Source organism: Palaemon carinicauda, chromosome 21, assembly GCF_036898095.1.
Source record: "Palaemon carinicauda isolate YSFRI2023 chromosome 21, ASM3689809v2, whole genome shotgun sequence".
In the NCBI taxonomy this organism is placed as follows: Eukaryota; Metazoa; Arthropoda; class Malacostraca; order Decapoda; family Palaemonidae; genus Palaemon; species Palaemon carinicauda.
In genome coordinates, this window is record NC_090745.1 from 52,870,665 (window position 1) to 52,893,164 (window position 22,500).

The 22,500-nt window shown below is 38.7% G+C and overlaps 1 protein-coding gene across 1 annotated transcript in view; it reads left to right on the plus strand.

The window, feature by feature from the left end:
• Deaf1 (deformed epidermal autoregulatory factor 1) overlaps positions 1–22,500 on the plus strand; it is a 451,852-nt gene that overhangs the window by 428,920 nt on the left and 432 nt on the right. The window contains exons 8-9 of the mRNA XM_068345007.1: positions 21,893–22,028; positions 22,196–22,500. The exon at positions 22,196–22,500 is cut by the window's right edge and continues 432 nt beyond it. Coding sequence (XP_068201108.1) covers positions 21,893–22,028; positions 22,196–22,387 — 328 coding nt within the window. The 3' untranslated portion in view covers positions 22,388–22,500. The remainder of the gene's footprint in view (positions 1–21,892; positions 22,029–22,195) is intronic.

The window sequence follows — 22,500 nt, forward strand, 5'->3', positions numbered from 1 at the left end:
TTATCAATACTGAGATCCGGATGTTGAGGAGCCACCGTCCTTGACCTACTTACAATCATACTTTGAGTTTTGTTAGGATTCAACTTCATACCCCATAATTTGCACCATAATTTTAGCTAAATCTCTATTAAGGGATTCACCAACCCCAGATCTACATTCAGGCGATAGAATTGATGCAAAGAGAGTAGCATCATCTGCATATGCAACAAGCTTGTTTTCTAGGCCAAACCACATGTCATGTGTATATAGTATGAAAAGTAATGGACCAAGAACACTACCCTGTGGAACACCAGATATCACATTCCTATACTCACTATGGTGCCCATCAACAACAACTCTTTGAGATCTATTACTTAAAAAATCAATAATAATGCTAAGAAACGACCCACCCACTCCCAACTGTTTCAGTTTGAAAACAAGGGTCTCATGATTAACACGGTCAAAGGCAGCACTGAAATCAAGGTCAATGATACGAACTTCCTGACCACAATCAAGGGATTTCTGTACAGTATTGGAGATTGTAAGAAGGTCATCATATGCTCCAAGGCCTTTACGAAAACCAAATTGCAAACTAGGGAGTAGGTGATTACCTTCAGCAAACCTATTAAGACGTTTTGCCAGAAGACGTTCAAAAACTATAGATAATATGGGAGTTATGGAAATTGGGCGGTAATCAGTGGGACTTGAGCTACCACAAACACTTTTACATAGAGGAGTAACATTACCAATTCTCCAACAAGTGCTAAAAGCTCCTCTTCTTGCTAACTTGCGCAAAATAACAGGGTTAAATCTAATCTCGTATGACAATGGCAGCTGATGACTTAGCAGGTAGACCTATAGGCCTACCCAAACCCCGATCCCTAGGTCACAAGATTGGTGAGGTTGCAGACCATCTAGCTCGTGTAGGTCTCGAACTGCCGTCCATCAGATTGCCAAGAATGAATGTTTCCCATAGGATTCTACAACCCTGTACGGAGATGGTTGTGCTGCCTTCCATTTAGAGTTTGATGTAATAAGGATAAGTAATTCTGTGATCAATTTCAACATCCAATTCATGCTAATTTCAATTTCTTATTTGGTGTCCTTCGTCTGATCAGAATGTCTTGACGTCAACCATTTTTATTTTTAAATTTTTATTTGGAATCAAAGGAAATTCGTTTTCTGTGACTTTTGGTTTATCTTTCATTATTAGAGGGCCTCATAGCAATCCTGTTCCCACGGTATCAAAAGAGGGGAAGAATCTGTATGGTTCAACTTGAACTTGAAAATTAAGAACGTAAATCTCCCAAATGAATTATTTGGATGTCGCATTTTTTCATAAAAGATAATCTAATTGGGTGGGTTGTAAGAAAAGCCTGCTTCAAGGGCCATTGGTGTAGTTCCATGGATATAAAGTCTGAACCACCTCACTAAGATAGATATATTACAATATTGCAAGCCTAGACCACGTCACTAAGATACAAATATCACGATCTCCCAAGTCATCTGCTTGTCATCTTTTGGTTGCTAGGAATAGAGAGAAACCCCAAAACTTGACAGAAACGTACTGCATCTAAAGAGGCTTAAGGAATATTGATTGAAAATAGTGAAAGGGGACAACCCAAAAAGGCATGTGCTATAGGCTATTGTACTATATGTATTTCCAAAATATTCATAAGGATTGATCAACGAATATATGACAAAATGGCTATGGCAAATATACCTAATAAATCCCATATTAGTGAACTTATGAATCTTCGAAAGTACAAGATTTCTGTGTATTCCTTGGTATTTTCTTGATATTTTAGAGAGGTTGCCAAAATGATAACCTTGACCAAGTTTTGTTATAAGACAAAAAAAGTCTGCCATTGGGGAATAAACTTCTCAATAACTCTGGATCCGAGCCTAAGATAATGATGTCTTACATCATGTTTTTGAGGTCAAGGCTGAGGATGAAAGTATTGAATATATTGTATCTAGCATTTCTAGAATTTTAATGACAAATTATTTATGTATAATTGATTTCAATTGATTAAAAACAAAACTGATCTCACACTATAAAACTGAAAAATTACTCAATAGGCTATACTACATATGAATATATAAAATATACCGCTACTGTAAGCTATATTAACAATTTTAAGGTAATAAAGTACTTTGCAAGGCCAAAATTGCACCCCAATTACATATGTAGTTAGTATGATTCATGAACATTGCTAATATATCCATAGATAGAAAAAAGGCCTAGAGAGACATGCTAAAGCGTCTTACAAGCAAGACGAAATTCAAGAAAATTATTTGTTTTAACTAATTATCATCGATATCAGAGATATCAGAACCATCGGTTTCTTCCAGCTGAACTAGTTTCATCAGAAAAAGGCTATAACAACCATCCCCACTTCCACACACACAGTACACCCTGCAAGATATTTTAATTTTGTGGCAAGAACAAGTTGTATAACTACAGTCTTTGCCTTCTGCTTTGCAGCCACAACTAAATACATCTATCAGACCAGGAGCGGCTGGTGGAATAGTAGTAATAGCAAGTGAGGGCGTTTTTTCTTTCACATTTCATTCATATTTTTCAATATCTACTATTGGCAGTCCTGACTGATCAGCTGCTTACCAGCGTAGTGAATAATATTGATATAAATTATTGGTTTAACAATAGGACACTCAAATAATTGAGGGAACAAATATTTCCATTTATCAATCTTCATTACTGTTATCAGTATTTTAGGAATAGATCATCTTTGTTGTCACTCTCTACATCGCTGATAACTGGACCAACAGTTACATGTACATTATCAGAGGACCAATACTCATCCTTGAATATTCTTGAGCGTCTTATTGCCATTGCCCACATCTCTCTTGGTGCACAGAACTATGCTTCTTCAAGTCTGGCATTTAGGGCTGCCCTGGTAAACCTTTATAGCGAGGAGCGAATGTGACCATATACTCCCAAATTTGTTCTATAGTATTTAGCTTGGAGTGTGCAAGGGGCAGCCGAACAACCTCATGACCTCATTCCCGTATCATATTGTCTACTTTGTACTGTGGTTCTGGACGATTCTGCTTGCACAAAAGCAGTAGTTCAGGTCAAGTGGTATAGGTTGGGTATGGTATTTGGTGGTAATCCAACCACTTGACAAGATCTGCTTTCTTGCTGCTGGTAGTGGAGGTAGGGAGAAACTTTTTTTTTTACATTAGCTGAGTGTGGTAGGGAGGAATTAAAAGAAAAAAAAAGAAAGATAGCTTTGCTAGCATTGGTAGCTGCGACTGTAACTAATGGATATAATTCTTGCTGTCTATTTCACCATGGTAGTTACCCCCTTTTTTTGGCTGGGTAGCACAAAAATGCTTAAAAATTAACCCTTTTCGGTGCCAGCTCTCACAACCACAAAATATTCTCCTTCTCCAGGTGGCACCTAGCAACTGTACAATACAAGGAACTGGTGGCTACCTGTTTTACATTGACCCACTCCCCATCGACTTGAATCACCTGTCCTCCTCTCCGATATTCCTTGAGTTCTTGCAAATCCTTAATACGCCTGTATGTGATATCAACAGATTCTTTCCTTAAATACATTTTCTGCTGTGATGTTTTATAGCAAAACCCCTGCTATGTAGGAGTCGCCACACTGCCGTCTGGGACATTTCTTTAGGGGTGATGTCGTCTTCTGCCAATATATTAATGGTAATGGCTTGTTTGGTAGAAGAGACACCATGCACCTAACGGCAGATGGCTCCAATAGTAAAATTATAAAAATGACACGAAGAAGTAGGTGTGGTAATCTCACCGTTAGTTTTACTATGTTGCACAAGTGACTGGGCAGTTCGCACTGTCATGCCCAAGGTGTTAGAAACACGATCATACGGTCTGTGAGAGGAATATATATATATATATATATATATATATATATATATATATATATATATATATATATATATATATGTGTATATATATATATATATATATGTATATGTGTGTGTGTACATAAAAACATTTCAGAAACACTCAAAGTACTGTTCAAGCATGTAGGTCGTTGGCCCATTTCATTCAACATTGCACAGTTGAAAAATTGGAATACTAATATGTGCCTGAGAACATTTCAATACTCAACAAATTGCGATGAGAGAGAGAGAGAGAGAGAGAGAGAGAGAGAGAGAGAGAGAGAGAGAGAGAGAGAGAGAGAGAGAGAGAGAGCAATTAATCTTTTGATTGAAAGGATATTTGCAAAATACAATGCCTCAAACTCCCCGAAATGCATAATATTTCCTATTAATGGGGGAAGGAAATTGACTGATTAGAGCCAAGGTTGTGAGTTTTAACTTTGCCATATAAAATTCATTGACCGATGCTACTCTAAAATTTGACAATATGAGAAATGGTTTCTGAGATTTCGTATAAACTGAAAAGGTAGCAAACCCATCTGAAAGTGTTAGCAATTTACACTTGCAAGGTAATTTACAATGACAAAGAGAAGAAACCACTGTTTAAACTATAGAAATTTCTTTAGACCAGTTATCAAATTCACTACATATTTCAATATCAAGAGTGTCCCTGGTAGAATTAAAACTCCGTAAATTCTGAATGAAAATTTCAGCCGGAATGATTATATGAGAGACAAATTCTAAAGTATAAAATCCATCAGATTGTTCAAGATATTGATTAATCTGAAAACTAGCATTAACTGAAAGTAAATCATATACAATATCGTGTTTGGACTCCAAGAACATACTATCCCCGGCAATATTTCGTTTATCACTTGATATTCTTCAAACAACTGTTCCATATTTTCATAAGTATGTAAAAAATTATTTACATGAAAATGTGGTACACGATGTTTAGCCAAAAGTTCATTGTGTTTGCTGATGATAAACAATACATTACAACAGAAAAAGGCTGCATATTACTTCACAGAAGTACTTTAGAATGATAAGTAAGTACCTCCTGCAGGGTTGAACCTTTAAACAAAGGAAACTTAGTGTAATCCACGCAATCTTAATAAATTCTAATTCTAAGAAACACTTTTGATATTTCTGCTATAACAGCATAAGGGTTGATTCTGAAATCAATTAGGTAATCCCAAACTTTGCTCGTTAGTGACGGACCAGAGAGTAGACAAGAGTCCAAAGACAATGCATCAAATGATTCACAACTGGATGCGTTAAATGCATTGCATAATACTAAATTCCTTACATACACCAAGATATGGAAGATAATGGCAATGTGGCTGATCACTCATCCATTCTATAAAATTCCGAGTAAGGTAGTTTGAAAAAAAAAAAACAAGTATTATTAGATTGTTAACAATGACTCTTCTAAGGGACACAAATTGTCCATATGTCATACAATAGTATAAAGATGGGTGTAGAGAATTAGATTTAAAGGGCAAATCTACTGACTACTGTAAGAAAATCTCTCTAACATTAGCTTATCCTCAGAACAGTCTCTCTGGTACAATTCCTACCGCATCTAATTTCCATAAGTTGTAATTCTCGTTAAAACCTGTTTCCCGAGTAGCAACTATATTGGAATACACAGTGTGGTAGACATGAATAGAATGATATGATCTAAGGTATGAGTAGCCCAATTTAGCTAAAGGTCCAAAGATTATTGACCCTGCACTACAAGAAATCAAATGTATATTTGTACATTTGTGCTGATGACCAACAAAGTTGGTGTATTCATCCATGTCAATTATCAGCATAATATCAGTTACAATGGCATCACCAGTATTGTTATATCAGTACTATGGGATTTTAACATATTGGCAACTGCAGCAAGCCCAGTTGGCATCGCCTTGGGCAATGGCTCGAACTGTCACATGAGTACGACCAAGGCGAATCTGAACTTTAATTACATCACAATACAGATGTTTGACTTCCCAATCAAAGACAGACACAGACAATTTAGCGTAATCACAACGGGTAAATTAAGTTCATTAACAAGTTCTCTCTAGATAAATGTTGCAGTGAACCTGTGTCAAAAAAGCTAGTGTGAACTTCTACAGTCCATAGACAAGTGTAATTTTGCTGTATGAAGTACAGTTATTGATAGTGATCAATTTTTTATTTTATGAATGACTGGTAGTCCTTGTTAAGTCCCGTTTCATTATGGTGACCTTCTAGAGGCAGTTGTGACACTTGCAACTGTTGACCTTAGTAGTGAAGGTGATCAATAGTAAGCCACTCTTTGTTATTTGAGGGAGGATAAGTCCCATTTCCCTTCATTTTAGCCAGACTCCTCAATGGGTGAGCTGTGCAGCTTGCCCTTTCATCATACACATAAACAAAATCTCCACAGAGCCCCAGGAGCTACCCTGCATCAGCACTACCTTTTAAAAAGAGACTGTCAAGAAATCTCATGAATGCAAGGACCGACGATTGCCCTCTGGATCATTAGGAAGAGGTGCCATTACTACAAGAACATAAAATCCACTTGAAGAAGGATGACTTTGTTCCGGGAGTACTCAACCATGATAACTGACCCTACCCCTCTCAGAGGTGTAGAATCAGTACACCAGGGCTCTTAATCCAAGTCTGCACTGAAAGAGATGAATAAAATCAGCTTCTCATCAAAATTATCCTTTTAGAGTGCTAAGACCCAAAATGACAACTTCAAGTGAGACCCTGGAGAAAGCAACTTTAGCTAAAGACTCAACTCCCAAAGAAGCGATAGAAGAGCAAGGAGCAGGTTGGTCAGTACCACTGAACATAGGCCTCCGGACTGTGTGTAGAGCTAGCTTTTAAGAGTAACAATGAGTTCCAGATGACACTTTGCTTTGAAAAACTTCATTTAGCACCCATCTAAAGTTCTTCCCAATTTTTATTGGGGTTGGGGGCTGTTTTCTTCAGTATTACCTAGTATGGAAGCTACGTTTCTCCCCTCTCTGTTTTTCCATAATTTATTATCTTTTTGTGTTTTACCATTCTCTCGCTCATTTGAATATATTTTAGTTCTCTCCCCTTTGCCCTTACATGTTAGCTAGGATAGCGCGTTGTATTTACTGTATACACTTGTAATTAAAGGTAACATATGAAAACGTAAGAAGACTAGTTGCAAATCAATAAATTAACAATTGACTTTGCTCATCCTAAACTCAGTTGCTTCTCACTAGAAGGAAGGTTCATTTTGCATTCGTGAAGCTAGAAACTCACAGTCATACTATCTGTCAAATCATACGATACTAGCTATTCTCTCTTTCCTTGTGAAAACAGAATTTAACTATTTTGATATGAGATTATTAGATTATGAGCAGTATTAAGGGAACAGTTTGCTACAAATACAAATATTTGCAATTAATGTTCAACCTTACATTTTTTTCGGAGAATATTTCAAATCAGAGGAATTCTTTGTGTCATTTTTCTATAACTGCTACCCAATTCTCTCTACGATTTCCACTCTTACTCTAGTTCTATCTTGTAGTAATCTAAAACATATAATTTTTAAAGTGTGGTGTAGGAAATAACAAATCATGTAATTTTTTTTTTTTTATGTTGACCCATGTCCCAAGTCAGAAAGGCATGCAAAGTACTGCCGATCCAATGTACTGTATTTTGTTTGTCTTATTATAATTCTCTAAACTAAGTCTTATTGCACACAAACCTACCAAGCTGAGCAGTCACCTTAGGCTATAAAGATGTTTGTAGAAACTTCTCAGTAACATGCGCTAGTGGAATTTCTTATGCACATTTCCTGCACACCACCTATGGTTAACCATTATTTTGTGTGACCCACATAACCCAGTATGCCAACTTAGTCCAGGCTCCAAGCGAGAAGACAAAGAAAATGTGTGGGTTACTGCCATCTTGCCCTATCAGGTGACTGTACACACACTGTGACTCATCTTCACCTGCATAGTCTGTGGCTGTATCACACTACATATTGGATAGGATTTATGTATCGAGGTATTCGCACCCCTTGCATCATCTGAAACCTTTGTGAACTATAGCAGCAGTTATCATAGATATATGTAACAGTAATTAAGGGATTTTGACGAAGGAAAAATCTATTTCTGGGAAGAGGCCTGTGACGGCCGGTGAAAAGTCCTTCTTTGTACCTTTTCTAATATAAATCTTCCAAATATACTAGAGAAAGATAAAAGCATGGAATGCAGAGGTTACAACCCTCGCGCGAACACCTTGTAGGTGTCGTGTATTTAACAAAGGCGTGCGAAAACCACTATTCACAGGCTGTCTTCCATTTAGATAATCCCTTCATCAATGGGGAGGGCCGTGACAGGCCCTAGAGAACACAGTTGAGCTACCCCACCGACACCTACCACGCGCGCTCTCTAGGACATCCTTCTACAAGAACATATGGCTTGGCAAGGAAAAAAGGGGGTGGGTCCGTACCAAATAACCGGGAAGGGTTTCACCGGGCGTCACAGGCCTCTTCCCAGAAATAGATTTTTCCTTCGTCAAAATCCCTTTTCTGGGGTGGCCTGTGACGGCCGGTGAAAATGTACCAGAGAATGCCTTCCAAGCCCAATACAATAATAACATAATAAGGAGAAAACAAACACCATGTAAGCCAATAATATAATACTGTAAGTAAACATAAAATCACAAACTAGCCATAGGCATAGGGGACGTAAGGCTAAAATAATATGAAGACAAGGAATCACCTGAGTGTCCAGTCGCAAAAGGTATCAATCTTACATGTCTAAGCATATCTAAACATTAAAGGAATGGTAATTACAATAACAGTTAAATCATAGCAATTAAACATGGTAAATAACTTAGGGCTAACGAACCACCCAGGAGAGTGGCAACGTGGTGTGAGAGGTGGTTAGGAGGGAGGAGAGAAGAGATGGAATAAAGAAATAATCAGAGTTTAATGGGGAGAGATAAGACTCCCCGCTGCAACCGTAGGGTATTTAAGGGCCTGTAAGTTCTTTAGATAGTGGCGTTTGTAAACTATAGGAGATTTCCAACCCGTATATTTTTTAAGGTCATCAAAGTCCATGTTCTGGAAGTAATTGATGGAGGTAGCTATTGAACGTATATCGTGAGCATGGGGAAAGGATTCCGGGTTAGCATGTTTAATGAAGTAGAGGATTTGTTGTCTGATACCTTGAATGGTCATAGTACTCCCTTGTTCCCTGATAAATAAGGGGCCAGACGAGCGAGTGGCAGATCTAGCTAAAAAGGTCCTGAGAGTAGTGACTGGACACAGCGAAGGATCCTGGGGAAGAGAGATAATCTTCCAAGGGGACCACCTATTTTGCGGGTCCTCATTTTTAGCTAGGAAAGCTCTGTCTGGGGAAAGCAGTACTTCGCCTGTAGGGAGGAAATCTATGTTTTCCGGGTTACGTGAGAGAGCTGCTAGTTCTGAGATTCTAGCACCTGAGGCCATAGCTGTTAGAAATAGTCTTCCTAAGCAGAGTGATATAAGAGCAGGTCTCATTGTCCGTGTCTGACGCAAGTTTGAGGACATTGTTCAGAGACCAAGAGACTTTTTGTGGCCGATCCAAAGGCCGAAGCCTAGCACATGCTTTTGGAATAGATGAGAAATAGAAATCCGCCAGGTTAATGTTAAACCCAACAAGGAAGATCTTCTTCAAAGCTGACTTGATGGTAGTTATAGTGCTAGCTGCCAAGCCCTTGTCAAATAGGAACCTAAAAAACGAGATGGCTAAATTCGGAGTCATACGAGTGTGGTCTGAATTCTTTAGGAAATCTGCTAATTTCTTAACAGCCGAATCATATTGACGAATTGTCGAGTCCCTTTGTCCGCTTCGATGAAGAGAACGTTTTCCGAGTCAATGTTTGCGTCTTTATGAGCTGCAAACTTCATGAAGTCCACAAAGTTAGGGTTTTGGCTATCCATGAGGAATCTGACACAGTCTGTGTTTGGATTACTTGGGTTAGTTTGGGGAATGGAATCCGGAAGGGTCGGAGTTTCAACTCGAGGAGGAGAGGAAACCAACTGCTCTTTGGCCAGTGAGGTGCTACTAAGGCCACTGCCCCCCGGAAGGAGCGTAGTTTGTGCAATACTTTCATTAGAAGATTCACTGGTGGAAATAGGTAAATCTTCCTCCAATGGTTCCAATCCAGGGTTAATGCGTCTATGGCATAAGCCTGAGGGTCCATGTTTGGTGTCACATAACACGGAAGTTTGTGATTCATCTGAGTTGCGAATAGATCTACCTAAAGGCCCGGAACCAGCCTGAGTATCCACCGGAATGAAATTATGTTCAGAGACCATTCTGATTCCAGTGGTTTCGTCCTGGATAGTGAGTCCGCTATCACATTCTGGACTCCCGGTAGGTGGGTTGCTGACAGGAACCAGTTCTTTCCTGTTGCCAAGGCGAAGATAGTGACCAGGATCTGATTCAGGTTGGGCGACTTGGATCCTCCTCTGTTGATGCAGTGTACTACGGCTGTGCTGTCTGACACTACTCTGATGTGGGTCGACCTCGGAGGAGAGAGTCTCTTCAGGGTCAAGAACACTGCTATGGCTTCGAGAACATTGATATGGAAGTGTTTCATGGCGGGTGACCAAGAGCCCTGAAACATCTGACGTTCGTAGTAACCCCCCCATCCACTCAGAGACGCGTCTGTATGAATTGTCACTTATGGGGGTGGGAATTGAAGAGGAACCGATTTGGAGAGGTTCTTCGGTTCGGACCATGGCTGTAGTCTCATTTTCAAGACAGAGGGGATCTTCGAGACCTTGTCTCTTAAAGGTACTGTGGCTCTCTTTCTCCAAACTCGATTGATGTCTTTGAGTTTGGCTTTCAATAGTCGATCTGTTACTGAAGCAAATTGAAGAAGGCCGAGGATTCTTTCTAAGGCTCTTCTGGACACCTGTTTGTGTTTGAGAAAATTCTTGATCTTGGAAGCTATTTCTCTTACCTTTTTGGGAGGTAGAGCCAGCTTGTGCCGTGCAAGGTCCCACTGTATGCCTAACCATTCGAAGCGGTCTGATGGTAGTAGGCGGGATTTTTGGAGATTGACCCGAAATCCCAGGTTGGCTAGAAAACGAAGTACTTACTTCGTAGCTCTGTTGCATTCCAGGGCTGACCGAGCCCAAATGAGCCAATCGTCCAGATAAGCAATGATCTGAATCCCTTGGTTCCTGAGTTGTTCTAAGACTGTCTCTCCCAGTTTCGTGAATATCCTGGGTGCAATGTTGAGGCCGAAGGGCATGACTTTGAACGCAAAGGCTTTCCTGCCTAGACGGAAACCTAGGTAAGGAGAGAAGTTTCGAGCTATTGGTACGTGATAATAGGCGTCGGTAAGATCGATAGAGGTGGTGACGGCCCCACGGGGAAGCAGGGTCCGTACCTGAGAGATGGTCAACATCTGGAACCTGTCGCAGAGGATGTAAGAATTTAGCTTTGACAAGTCCAGGACCACTCTCAATGCCGACGAGCCTTTCTTCGGAACTGTGAACAGGCGGCCTTGGAACTTCAGCGATCGAACCCGTTTGATTGCTTTTTTCTTTAGTAACTCGGTGGTGTACTCTCTCAGAATGGTAGTGGGTTTCTGGAAGAAGGCCACTGGTGGAGGAGAACCTTGTGACCATTTCCACCCCAAGCCTTTGGAGACTTTGCTGTGAGCCCATGGACTGAAGGTCCAATGGTCTCGAAAGTGGTAAAGTCTCCCCCCTACCGGGACTATATCATTGCGAGGGAGTGAATCTAGGTCCCTTCCCTCCTCGAGAATCCCTTGTCCTAGGTCTGCCTCGTTGACGGAACTGTCCTCTAGCCCTGTAGCTACCTCTCTGGTGTCCACAAAAGGGACCTGAGGGTTCTTAGCTAGGGTTGTATGCGGGTGAGGGCATCCAAACGGGGTTGGGTTGGGTACCTGGGGGAGCAGTGAGGTAGACCACCTGTTGAGGGTGCTTCGGTTGTAGAGTCGACGAAGCCGCGGGAGCCTGTGAAGACGAGTGGGTAACCGACGATTGATGGTAGTGACCTCGGCTCGTCTTGTAAGGGGCAAACCTCTGTTTCTTCCTGAAGAAGGTTTGCTTTTGAACCTCAACCCTCCTTTTGGTAGTGAGGCCCCACCTCGCTTGCAAATTTTGGTTTGCTCTCGCAGCGTCTTGTAGTACCTTGTTCACCTCCTCCTGAGGAAAAAGGTTCTTACCCCAGCAGGGGGAAGCTATCAGTCTGTTCGGTTCATGCCTGATCGAGGCCTCAGATAGAACGTGTTTCCTGCAACTAACCCGAGCCGAACAAAACTCGTGTAAGTCGATTTGGAAGGACAGAGACAGGTTCTTTGTGAATACCCGGAACAAGGTCTCGGTCGGATAAAGCGAGGCTAGAGACTCCACGGAGGTAATGGAGCGGAGAGACCTAGCTAACCTATTCCGTGCCTCAAACTCAGTCTTGAGAAGATTTTCTGGTAATTTGGGAATCTTCTCGGAAAACAGATTAGAGGCACAGTCTGGGTCTAACTTTCCTGCTGTGAAAGTAGAGGGGGCATCATCCCAGATAGTAACGGTACTCGGGATGAGCATGGAGGTGGGGTCCGTCTCTTTAAGAGCCGACATGGCAGAACCTTCTTTGATAGCTTGAAAAGTAAGACCTGCCACTTTATCTGTATTAGGCAAGGTAATAACTGGAGAAGCTGTAAATAAGGTGTAGGCTCCTTTGTGTGGGGTGAGCTTGGAATTAGTGCACCCCCAGTCCGACAACGTCCTGGCCCAGAGAGCTTGGCCCTGCTCTTTAGGAAATATTACCGTTTCCTTCGGTACCTTGTCTAACCTAACCAAGGCATGTTCTTTCAATCGGGAATTCTAGTCCCGGAGGGTAAAATTCTAGGTCCTCTAGAGGGCGGGTGCCTATGCCCTCCAGAGTTATGGCACCATCTATATATGGAGCATGTAAGGCAAACCTCCAAGGGTTGTTTTTATCTAGGGGGGGTAACTTCGATGCGTCTGGGGCTGAAGGAGGAGGCATCTGAGTTCCGGAACGGATCAGACTCGCCACCATATCTTTGAGCTCCGTCATAGCTCCTTGGTCTGTCCTAGACTGTTGTTGTAGATGCTGTTGTATCTGCTCTTTCACAATATCCCTGACCATGGTGGCGGATAAAGCGGGCTCCCGAGCCCGATCCGCTAACGAAGCCCTGGACTTAGCGGACTTCGACTTTTTAGGAGTCACGGTTTTAGGTACAGTAATATGAACATCAGGATCCTTTGAGGGTCCCGGGACCGGTGACACTGATAATGGCAAAGCTGAAGGCTTAAAGGTACGTAGTGGCTTCACCTTGGGTCGTACAGGAACGGAGGGACCTCGAGGAGAAGCCGTAGGTTTATCAAAGCCGTGAAAGGAAGCAGTAGAGGAAGGAGTGTGGGGTGAAAGGGGGTCCACCAACTCATCCCCACCTACCTGCTCATCCATGGGTTCGTCGTCTAGATCTAGAAAGGGCTCGTCCTCCGTCACTAAAACCTCCTCCTCCGTTAGAATGGTTGCTCTAACCGCCTTAATTAATGGGGCCGCTTTCTCCGGTGGAACTGCTGCAGTAGTAGAGCCTGGGAATAGGCGAGAAGCCATGTCTCCATCAAGGAGATAGGGTGCGCCAGACGGCGCATTCCTTCCAAAACCTGACACCCAAGGACGGAGAGTAGCTCTTGCCTCCCGGAGAGATTCATCATCAGCCTGAAAGAGGAGAGGGGATTAATAATGAAGCAAAAACCGATGTAAATATATGAAGACCAATTAATTCCTCGCAAAGGATATTAACAGGAACAAACTAGAACCAACTTACCTCCTCGCTCAGGAGTAGGGATGACAGCTCATAGCAGAGCCTGCATGACTCCCGAGAGAAGGATATGGCGCAATGGGCATGGGACCAGCATAGATCATGGCCCATGGGATCAGTAAAGGCAGCGGAGCAGCCCTTGGCAGCACAGCGGACTTTCTATAAAAGAAAGAAGACATAAGTCTGGATGTTCCTTGAGATTCTGGTCAGTGACATATGAATCCACAGAAAACAATTAAATCTTAATTATGTGTGAGTATGGTAGTAGCTAACACCTTAATATATTAAGAAATTATATTAATAACCAGTAACCACGTAACATGAAACTATAAACTTCATCGGTCTCACATTGTTAACTCCGGTTCTGAACGTCTGATTGATCTCTGTTTGTACTGGAGATCCGGTGACAAAGGCCCGTCATCGTGATATCGTGGCCGTCAGCGGTACGATAACATTAACCTCAATTCTGAATGTCTGTGTTATCTCCAGTGAAGCCGGAGATTCGATGAAAAAAGGGGCCGTAATAGTGTAATTGTGATCAAACATGACAAAGGTTTGTGTGCAAAAGGCCTCAGCCGGAGTCTGAGTGCCGGATTTCACCGTTGCACTCCAAATATCTGACTAGTTCTCACCCAATGAGTATCCATTATAGCGGAGTGTAACTCAAGGCGGAGCTAAGGGTGTCAGCATAAAACGACCCCAATTAATGACTCATCCACTAACATAACCTATTAATAGTGCTAGCTATATTAACAGTAACCACATCAATAAAACGTGTATATCATTAAACGTAATATCATCAACTCGAAGAATAAGAGGAGGCAGGAATAACTCGTGATCGTAAAAAAAACGGAAAACGGGAAATCCACCTCTCTTACTCGAGCTAATAAAGAAAACGAGAGAAGGGGTAACTCGTATCTGTAGAACAGGAAACGAGCACTCTATGCTCTCGCTCTCAAGGTTACATAATAAAAAACCAACATCACACAATAATATGATAAGAAAAATAATAAAATTGATTGTTTTTTTCTTAGTAATTGTAATAACCAAGAACGAAGAATAACGACAACGTAACAAATAAACAGATATAGTCTAAATCGAGCACCTTCCTGAGGTGAGTACAAAACTATAACAAAGAAATACCATAGTAAACACTAATAATAAATAATGATAATAAAATTGGTCATAAAACGTAAGTGATATAACCTAGATGACAGAGTACCAGATGGGCAATAACAACTTGAAAATTTACCGAAGCGAACACAACCCAAAATGGCTGCTGATACCGAGGCAGGCCAATCGCTTCCAAAACTAAAATGCCCGGTTCTGCAATAAACTGTCAAAACAAACTATGGTACTTAACATTGGTAAAGGTGAAGTAGCAACGTCAGTCATGTTGAGTTAACGACAAACATTTCGAAAAACACTGGGCAAAAAAATATCAACTTTGCGGGCAAGTCCAAAACAGAAGGATGTCCTAGAGAGCGCGCGTGGTAGGTGTCGGTGGGTTAGCTCAACTGTGTTCTCTAGGGCCTGTCACGGCCCTCCCCATTGATGAAGGGATTGTCTAAATGGAAGACAGCCTGTGAATAGTGGTTTTCGCACGCCTTTGTTAAATACACGACACCTACAAGGTGTTCGCGCGAGGGTTGTAACCTCTGCATTCCATGCTTTTATCTTTCTCTAGTATATTTGGAAGATTTATATTAGAAAAGGTACAAAGAAGGACTTTTAACCGGCCGTCACAGGCCACCCCAGAAAATTGGCAACTGAGGGGGCACAACCCTTCAATATACTGCTATACCCATTGAGATAGTAAAGTATTACATTGCCCAGTAAGGGCTAAATTACCCACACCATTTCTCAGTTACGCAGTTAGTATTTAATTCAAATTTACTGTAATAGCAGATATGTAAAATTTGCCTCTGGCATTCATGAACGATGGACGTATAAGACCTGACTTCACAGCCACCTGGTCAATCACGTTTTGTCAGTGTTTCTTGATTCTCACTGGGTCTCTCTTTTATACATCTTTTTTCTAGCTTTTTACATATATTTGATTGCAGGTTGTATTTATTTATTGTAGTGTTTGTGTGTTAATTGATTACATTAGTTAATTAACCTATATATCAATCGCAATTCAATGTGTTAAACTGATGTAACTAATATTCCACTTTTTAATACTCTAATTATAGAAGAGCAATATATTCAGAATTATTTGTGTAAAGAAAGTTACTATTGCATTATTGGTTAAAAGAAAACCTGAAAGTAACATGTTTGAAACTCATTCAAGGGAATGATAGTATTCCCATCTGAAGTTATCATATTTCAATCTCCACTTTTTTTTTTCAAATTGATCAGATGTTATCAAGCACTTATCTATAATGAATAAGTGTCTGGTATTGATGATCCGAAAACGTTGGTATGTATATTTAACTAGAAGTGGAGCCTTGGAAAGAGAGAAAAATTTATTTTGTTTCAAATAGGTAAGTCACCCCTTCATGCACCTTCATTTGAAGGTGACAACTGTTTTATGCATAAAAATCATCAGAATTAGCGCTAAGATAGAAAAGGTGATAGGGTATTATTGCTATTTGTATCAAACTTTATGATTAGAATAGAAATGTACCTTATTATTTGCATACATATATTATAAATGTTTCTTTGGAAATGTTCCTTTAAAGTTTTCGGTGGCTTACTCTCAGCAGAATGCACCTTCTTCTGGGGGCTGAGTACCTAATGCTGCGAATTAATGTGGTTCTTGGGTTACGACAAGGATCTCTTCCTATCCCGTGGAAATTAAATGTTAGCATCTTCTGGATACTATCATCACCTTGAGATCAGCTGACGACAACCTCCCCCCCAAAAAAAAATCAGTAATTGTTGTTGGTGAAATATATATCTTAAATTGATAATATTATTGTTACTAATAGCTAAGCTACAATCCTTGTTGGAAAAGCAAGATGTTATAAGGCCAAGGGCTCCAACGGGGAAAAACAGCTCAGCGAAGAAAGGAAGTAAGGAAATGAATAAATGATGAGAAAAAATTAACAGTAAATTATTCTAGAATCAGTAAGAACATCAAAACAGATATGTCCTATATAAACTATAAAAGACTTATGTCAACCTGTTCAACATAAAAACATTTGCTGCAACTTTGAACTTATGAAGTTCTACTGATTCAACTATCCAATTAGAAAAAAAAAATGCTTAAATGAAGCTGTTAACATCGAAAACCATTATTTTTTATAGACTTATTTCAATACATATACTTTATGTTGTCAGGTAAAACGTGAGATCAACTAACGAAATTGAATGCTGTGTTTTAAGCTCACCCGATTATCGAACATAGATTTAAGCAAGGTATAAATTTATTCTGTGTGTAGCATTCAATTGACACTCTACTAAAACAGATTTTTGTTAATTCTGCTATATGTATGGATTGTGGCACCTTTGATAGAGAAAGTGAGTGAGAGAAAACGACGTATTCATATATCCAATAATTACTATACGAACTGTATGAAAACTATGATAGGCTATAGCATATTGGTGCTGATGTATTATTCATTATGAAGATGTTTCTGAATAAGTTAAGAAATTATGTAAACAATACTCTTTGCTATTAGTATTTGTGTATATTCTCAACAGTGGTCGCTTGAGATCAGGTGATCAAGCAAAAGTATAATAAAAACAGTCAGTACTTGTTGAATGTTAAAAATATTTTTTTTTGTAGAATGAGATAATGTTGTCTGCTAAAATAAGTGACCAGCTGACGAAATTCAATGCTGTATTTTAAGCTACAATAAAAAATGGATTTATGTAGAGTATAAATCTATTTTGTATCGTATTTAATTACCATTGTTTCTTCTGCTATATGTACGGAGAATTAAATGTCTTTACTTTAATTTCTTTTGAGTGGGGAGTTTATTGTTCTGGGAATATCTCCGTACAACAGGCAACAAAGCATCAGCAGGGGAGGTTGGGAGCACTAACACTCGAGGGCACAACACCCTGGCAATAACTTTGGTGATGCAGCTCATAAACCTTCACTGAAATAGAAAAACTACATCTATCCAGAGACCTTAAAACTCCACAAGTGACTTTGTTAGGACTAAAGCCATCGTAATATTAGGCTCTATTTCAGTCTCATCCTAGCAACCCCAATGAGATGCTGGACAATAGCAATGAATGGGAGCATGGATGGATTAAAGTCCAATTAAAATAAGGATCTTTACCTTTGAAGCACTGAGAATGAATACTGAGTACATTTGCCAATTCACTTATCCTTTTATTTAGATCAAATTACTCCTTTCAGTATATCAGGTGTAACTATCCAAAACTAAATTGCAATACAAACACACAATCAATCAAACAAAGAGAATAAAGATATGAATATGAATAACCTCATCTAACTACTTTATTATGTAAATTCAAATACTATTATGGACATCTTAACATCTGCAAAAAATGAAAGCAAACACTTAAAACTATCAAAGAAATACAAAAGGATAATAAGAAAAAAAAAAAACTATTACTCCAAGACTCGAGTTTTTTGCAAGATTAATGTCCTGCGCCTTTCACATGACTTTTCACTTACACTCTTACCGTCGTCAATTGTCCTGACTTACATTCGAAGGCTACCATTCAATTTAGGACAATCAACTTATTCCTGGCTACCCTATCTATAACAAACCAAACCTTGGCATAGGCTAATACCGTGTACAACATAGGCGTAGGCTAATACTCTAAGCCTAGACTTAAAGTTAAACTTAACTCTTGCTGTGGATGGATCTTCATTTGTAGTGGAGGTTAAGGGAAAGGCTGGTTCCTGGGTATTTTTATTTCTTACTTCTACAAGTGCTAGTACATGACAGGTACTCCAAACTGGTACCCTGTAATACAAAGTCTTCGTTTAGGACAGCGATCCTATGTCAAACAACATGCAATTCGTAGCCTAGGCTATACTGTACTCTTACCTAACCTACTGGTTACACTGCACAGTTAATCTGGCAACTCAAAGAATAAACTTCACAAATCTGAGAATAATATTACACATCTTAACTAACGGTTGGTGGCACAATTTCAACCACATGCAAGCACACCACAATTTCAACCACATGCAAGCACAGCATAAAGCAGTCTCAATACTGGAAAAATTATCTTATCTTTATTTGATACATTTAAAAAAATAACCACAATAGACAATATCAAGTGTTATTAAAACACCAATTGTAACTAAGACAAGTGCATACCTTTTACAAGGGAGAAGGTAAGAATTTCACATAATAATAAAGGGGAGCAACACTGTTTCCCCTCTACACTGGTCGCTGTCGGCTCGAAGAGTGCGCTCTGAGCTTACCTCGCACAGCTACTCCCGAGGCTCACACAACTACACCTTTGTTTACCTTGACACTCAATCACAAACTCTCGACCACAGTCACAACTACTCCTTTGTTACGCCTCTCTACATCTCTGCGTACGCACACTCGATCCTACACCATCTCAACTACATGTGGTTAACATAACATTTTGATGAGATGAAAACCAATTCGTTTATTAGGTCTAATAATTGTAAATGGAATTACCATTCAGTTAAATGAAGCATTTCTGTCATTAAATTGAAATGAGGTCGGACACGTGGTCCTGTGACCTGAGACTTTACTAGTCTCCAAGGGAAAAGTTCATTAAAAAATCTCACGCACTCAACCCAAATTATGTAAAGAGCCAGAATCTAAATCTAATCTAGGAATAGGGACATTTACCATGAGCCCACGTTACATGCACTCACTTCCAAGAACTTAATGGAGTAACACTTGTCCAGACAATGGCCGTTAAAGCTAGCTTACACCCTTAGCTGACTGGATCACCCCTCTGTGTTCCTCATTTCTTGGCTGATTGGGACCACTGTCAAAGCTTCCAGGTTCATCTGTCCTATCTCTCCCCGTCACAAAACTGGGACTGTCCGTCCTCCTCTGGTTGGTGTGGGAGGATACCAAATGGAGCAATTCTCATTTTGAATCGGTTAACCTGGGTCATCTTCCAAAAGGGGAGTCTTGCTCAGTTGAGGTGCCATATCAGACTTTTGGTGAGGGCATTATATTTGTGGAAGGAGTCAGGTGGAGGCAGGATTTTGTACAAAATACAGAGTAATCTTGAAACTGTAAGGGAACGTACGTAATAATAATTCTACCTATTCTGGCATACAAAAACTGATGATCTAACAGAGCAGTTAGCAAGGGGCTGGTTTGAATGGCAAATATCCTAAAATTAATCAGATCTGAATTGGTTCTGAGAAATAAAATTAAGCTGCTTAAAAGTCAGCAGTGCTGAGGTTAGATTCAAAACCAGTGTAATAATATATCTTGAAACACGTAATATAAGGAAAGAACCAACATTACGCAGCGTATGGTCTTTGTCTTCTCGCTTTTATGTCGTGACGTCACAAAAACATGACGTATTTGTCAACAACGTTAAAGCAGTCCACACGTGTCTCGGTAGAAGAAAACTTAAATTTCGGAGGCGAAAATATCAGGGGTAACTAGTATATTAGTCAGAGTGAGAACAAAATACGAAAATAAAGAAGTGAAGAAAATTCTTTACACCATGTATATACTGTATAGCACTTGAGAGAGAGAGAGAGAGAGAGAGAGAGAGAGAGAGAGAGAGAGAGAGAGAGAGAGAGTTTGTTTCTTACAATGACATGCATCCACGAAGTTATTAAATACAATAATGCATAGTTAATAAAGTTATTTATGTCAGGTAAAGTACAATTTGTTTAGTTAACATATGAAAAAAAAATGGGCACTTGGGATCCACATTAGACAGACCTACTGTGTATGGGTGAACTTTTCATAAACTAATTGAGGCCAGATAACAAGAGGTGGCTGTATATATATATATATATATATATATATATATATATATATATATATATATATATATATATATATATATAATTTATATATATACATATATATATATATATATATATATATATATGTATATATATAAATATATATATATATATATATATAAATATATATACATATATATATATATATATATATATATATATATATATATATATATATATATATATATATATATATATATATATATATATATATATATATATATATATGTATTTTTAATTCACACACACACATATATATATATTTAAAATAAGCCATATATATTAATACATTAAAGTCTGGATTCTCTTAACGACGTCGGGATTAAAGCCCAAGGCGGAACCTCCCAAAGACTATGATATCGGACCGGCGGGGATTTGAACCCTCGCCAGGATATCTGTATGCCAGTGACCATACCACTCCGCCATGAAGGAGTGGTATGGTCACTGGCATACAGATATCCTGGCGAGGGTTCAAATCCCCGCCGGTCCGATATCATAGTCTTTGGGAGGTTCCGCCTTGGGCTCTGATCCCGAGGTCGTTAAGAGAATCCAGACTTTAATGTATTAATATATATGGCTTATTTGAAATATGAAAGAAACACGTGTAAATGTGCAAAAAAATTATCATATATATATATATACATATATATATATTTATATAAATGTATATATATATATATATATATATATATATATATATATATATATATATATATATATATATATATATATATATATATATATATATATATATATATATATATATACATACACACACACACATATATATATATATATATATATATATATATATATATATATATATATATATATATATATATATATATATGTATGTATGTATGTACGTATGTATGTATGTATATATGTATGTATTTATACCAAAAATTTATTTGCCTATTCAATATCACTTCTCCAAATTGATTTCATTTGTTTGATAGGTAGTTAGTAGCAGTTCATTCTGCTGTCATTTAACATTATTAAATAAAGTTTTATAATAATTGAAAACCCTAGAACTCCAAACTTTGGTTTAATATTGTAAATCGTATAACTTGTTAAAAATAAGATTTTAAGTCGTTTTCTATTCGATTTCAGCAAAATCTTGAGCTGGAAAAGTATAGGTAAAACTTTTTTCATGTATAGTTTTTAGCCTCATGCTTTCTAAAGTATTTGTAAAAAATGTAAAAGGTTTTTCTTTTCTTATTATTATTAAAACACCCGAGAGCAGTGAAATCTAACACTAGTTCATTTTACTTATAGATCTTCAGAAGGGTTTTTGGTTCAAGTTAGAGATGAAGACACTGGGCAATCCCTTCAACCCATCATGTTAGACTCATTAATTTCGAACATGCCATCTCTTAATCCAGTGCCTGCAATCAATAGTATTCGTAAAAAGGTAAGTTTAATAGCAATCAGTTGACTGATATATTTTTCATATGCTACAATTAGGAGTCATTTTTGTACCGTTTTTTTTTTGCAATATATTTCATGCATTCTGTGATGATTATCGTATTCTTTCTTTATAAAGATTTGACGAGAATGTTTTTTTTCGTTTATATGCAGTGCGTCAACTGCAACCGTGAAAGTGAGTTGGAGTGCTCAGGCTGTCATAACAAAACTTATTGCAGTGATTTTTGCCAGCGACGCGATTGGATCAACCACCAGAACGAATGTACGAGATCCAGTCCTCCTCCAGAAGATCCACTTAATAATGTTACTCAGGTTCCTGGGTATATATTTATGCTTTCGGACTAACTTTGTTATGACTTTTAATGTATTCGTAATGTATATAATTTTTTCAATTGTTATTTGTATGTGTCACATTGTTATGCTATATAAGATATCTTAAGGTAATATTGATATAAAGC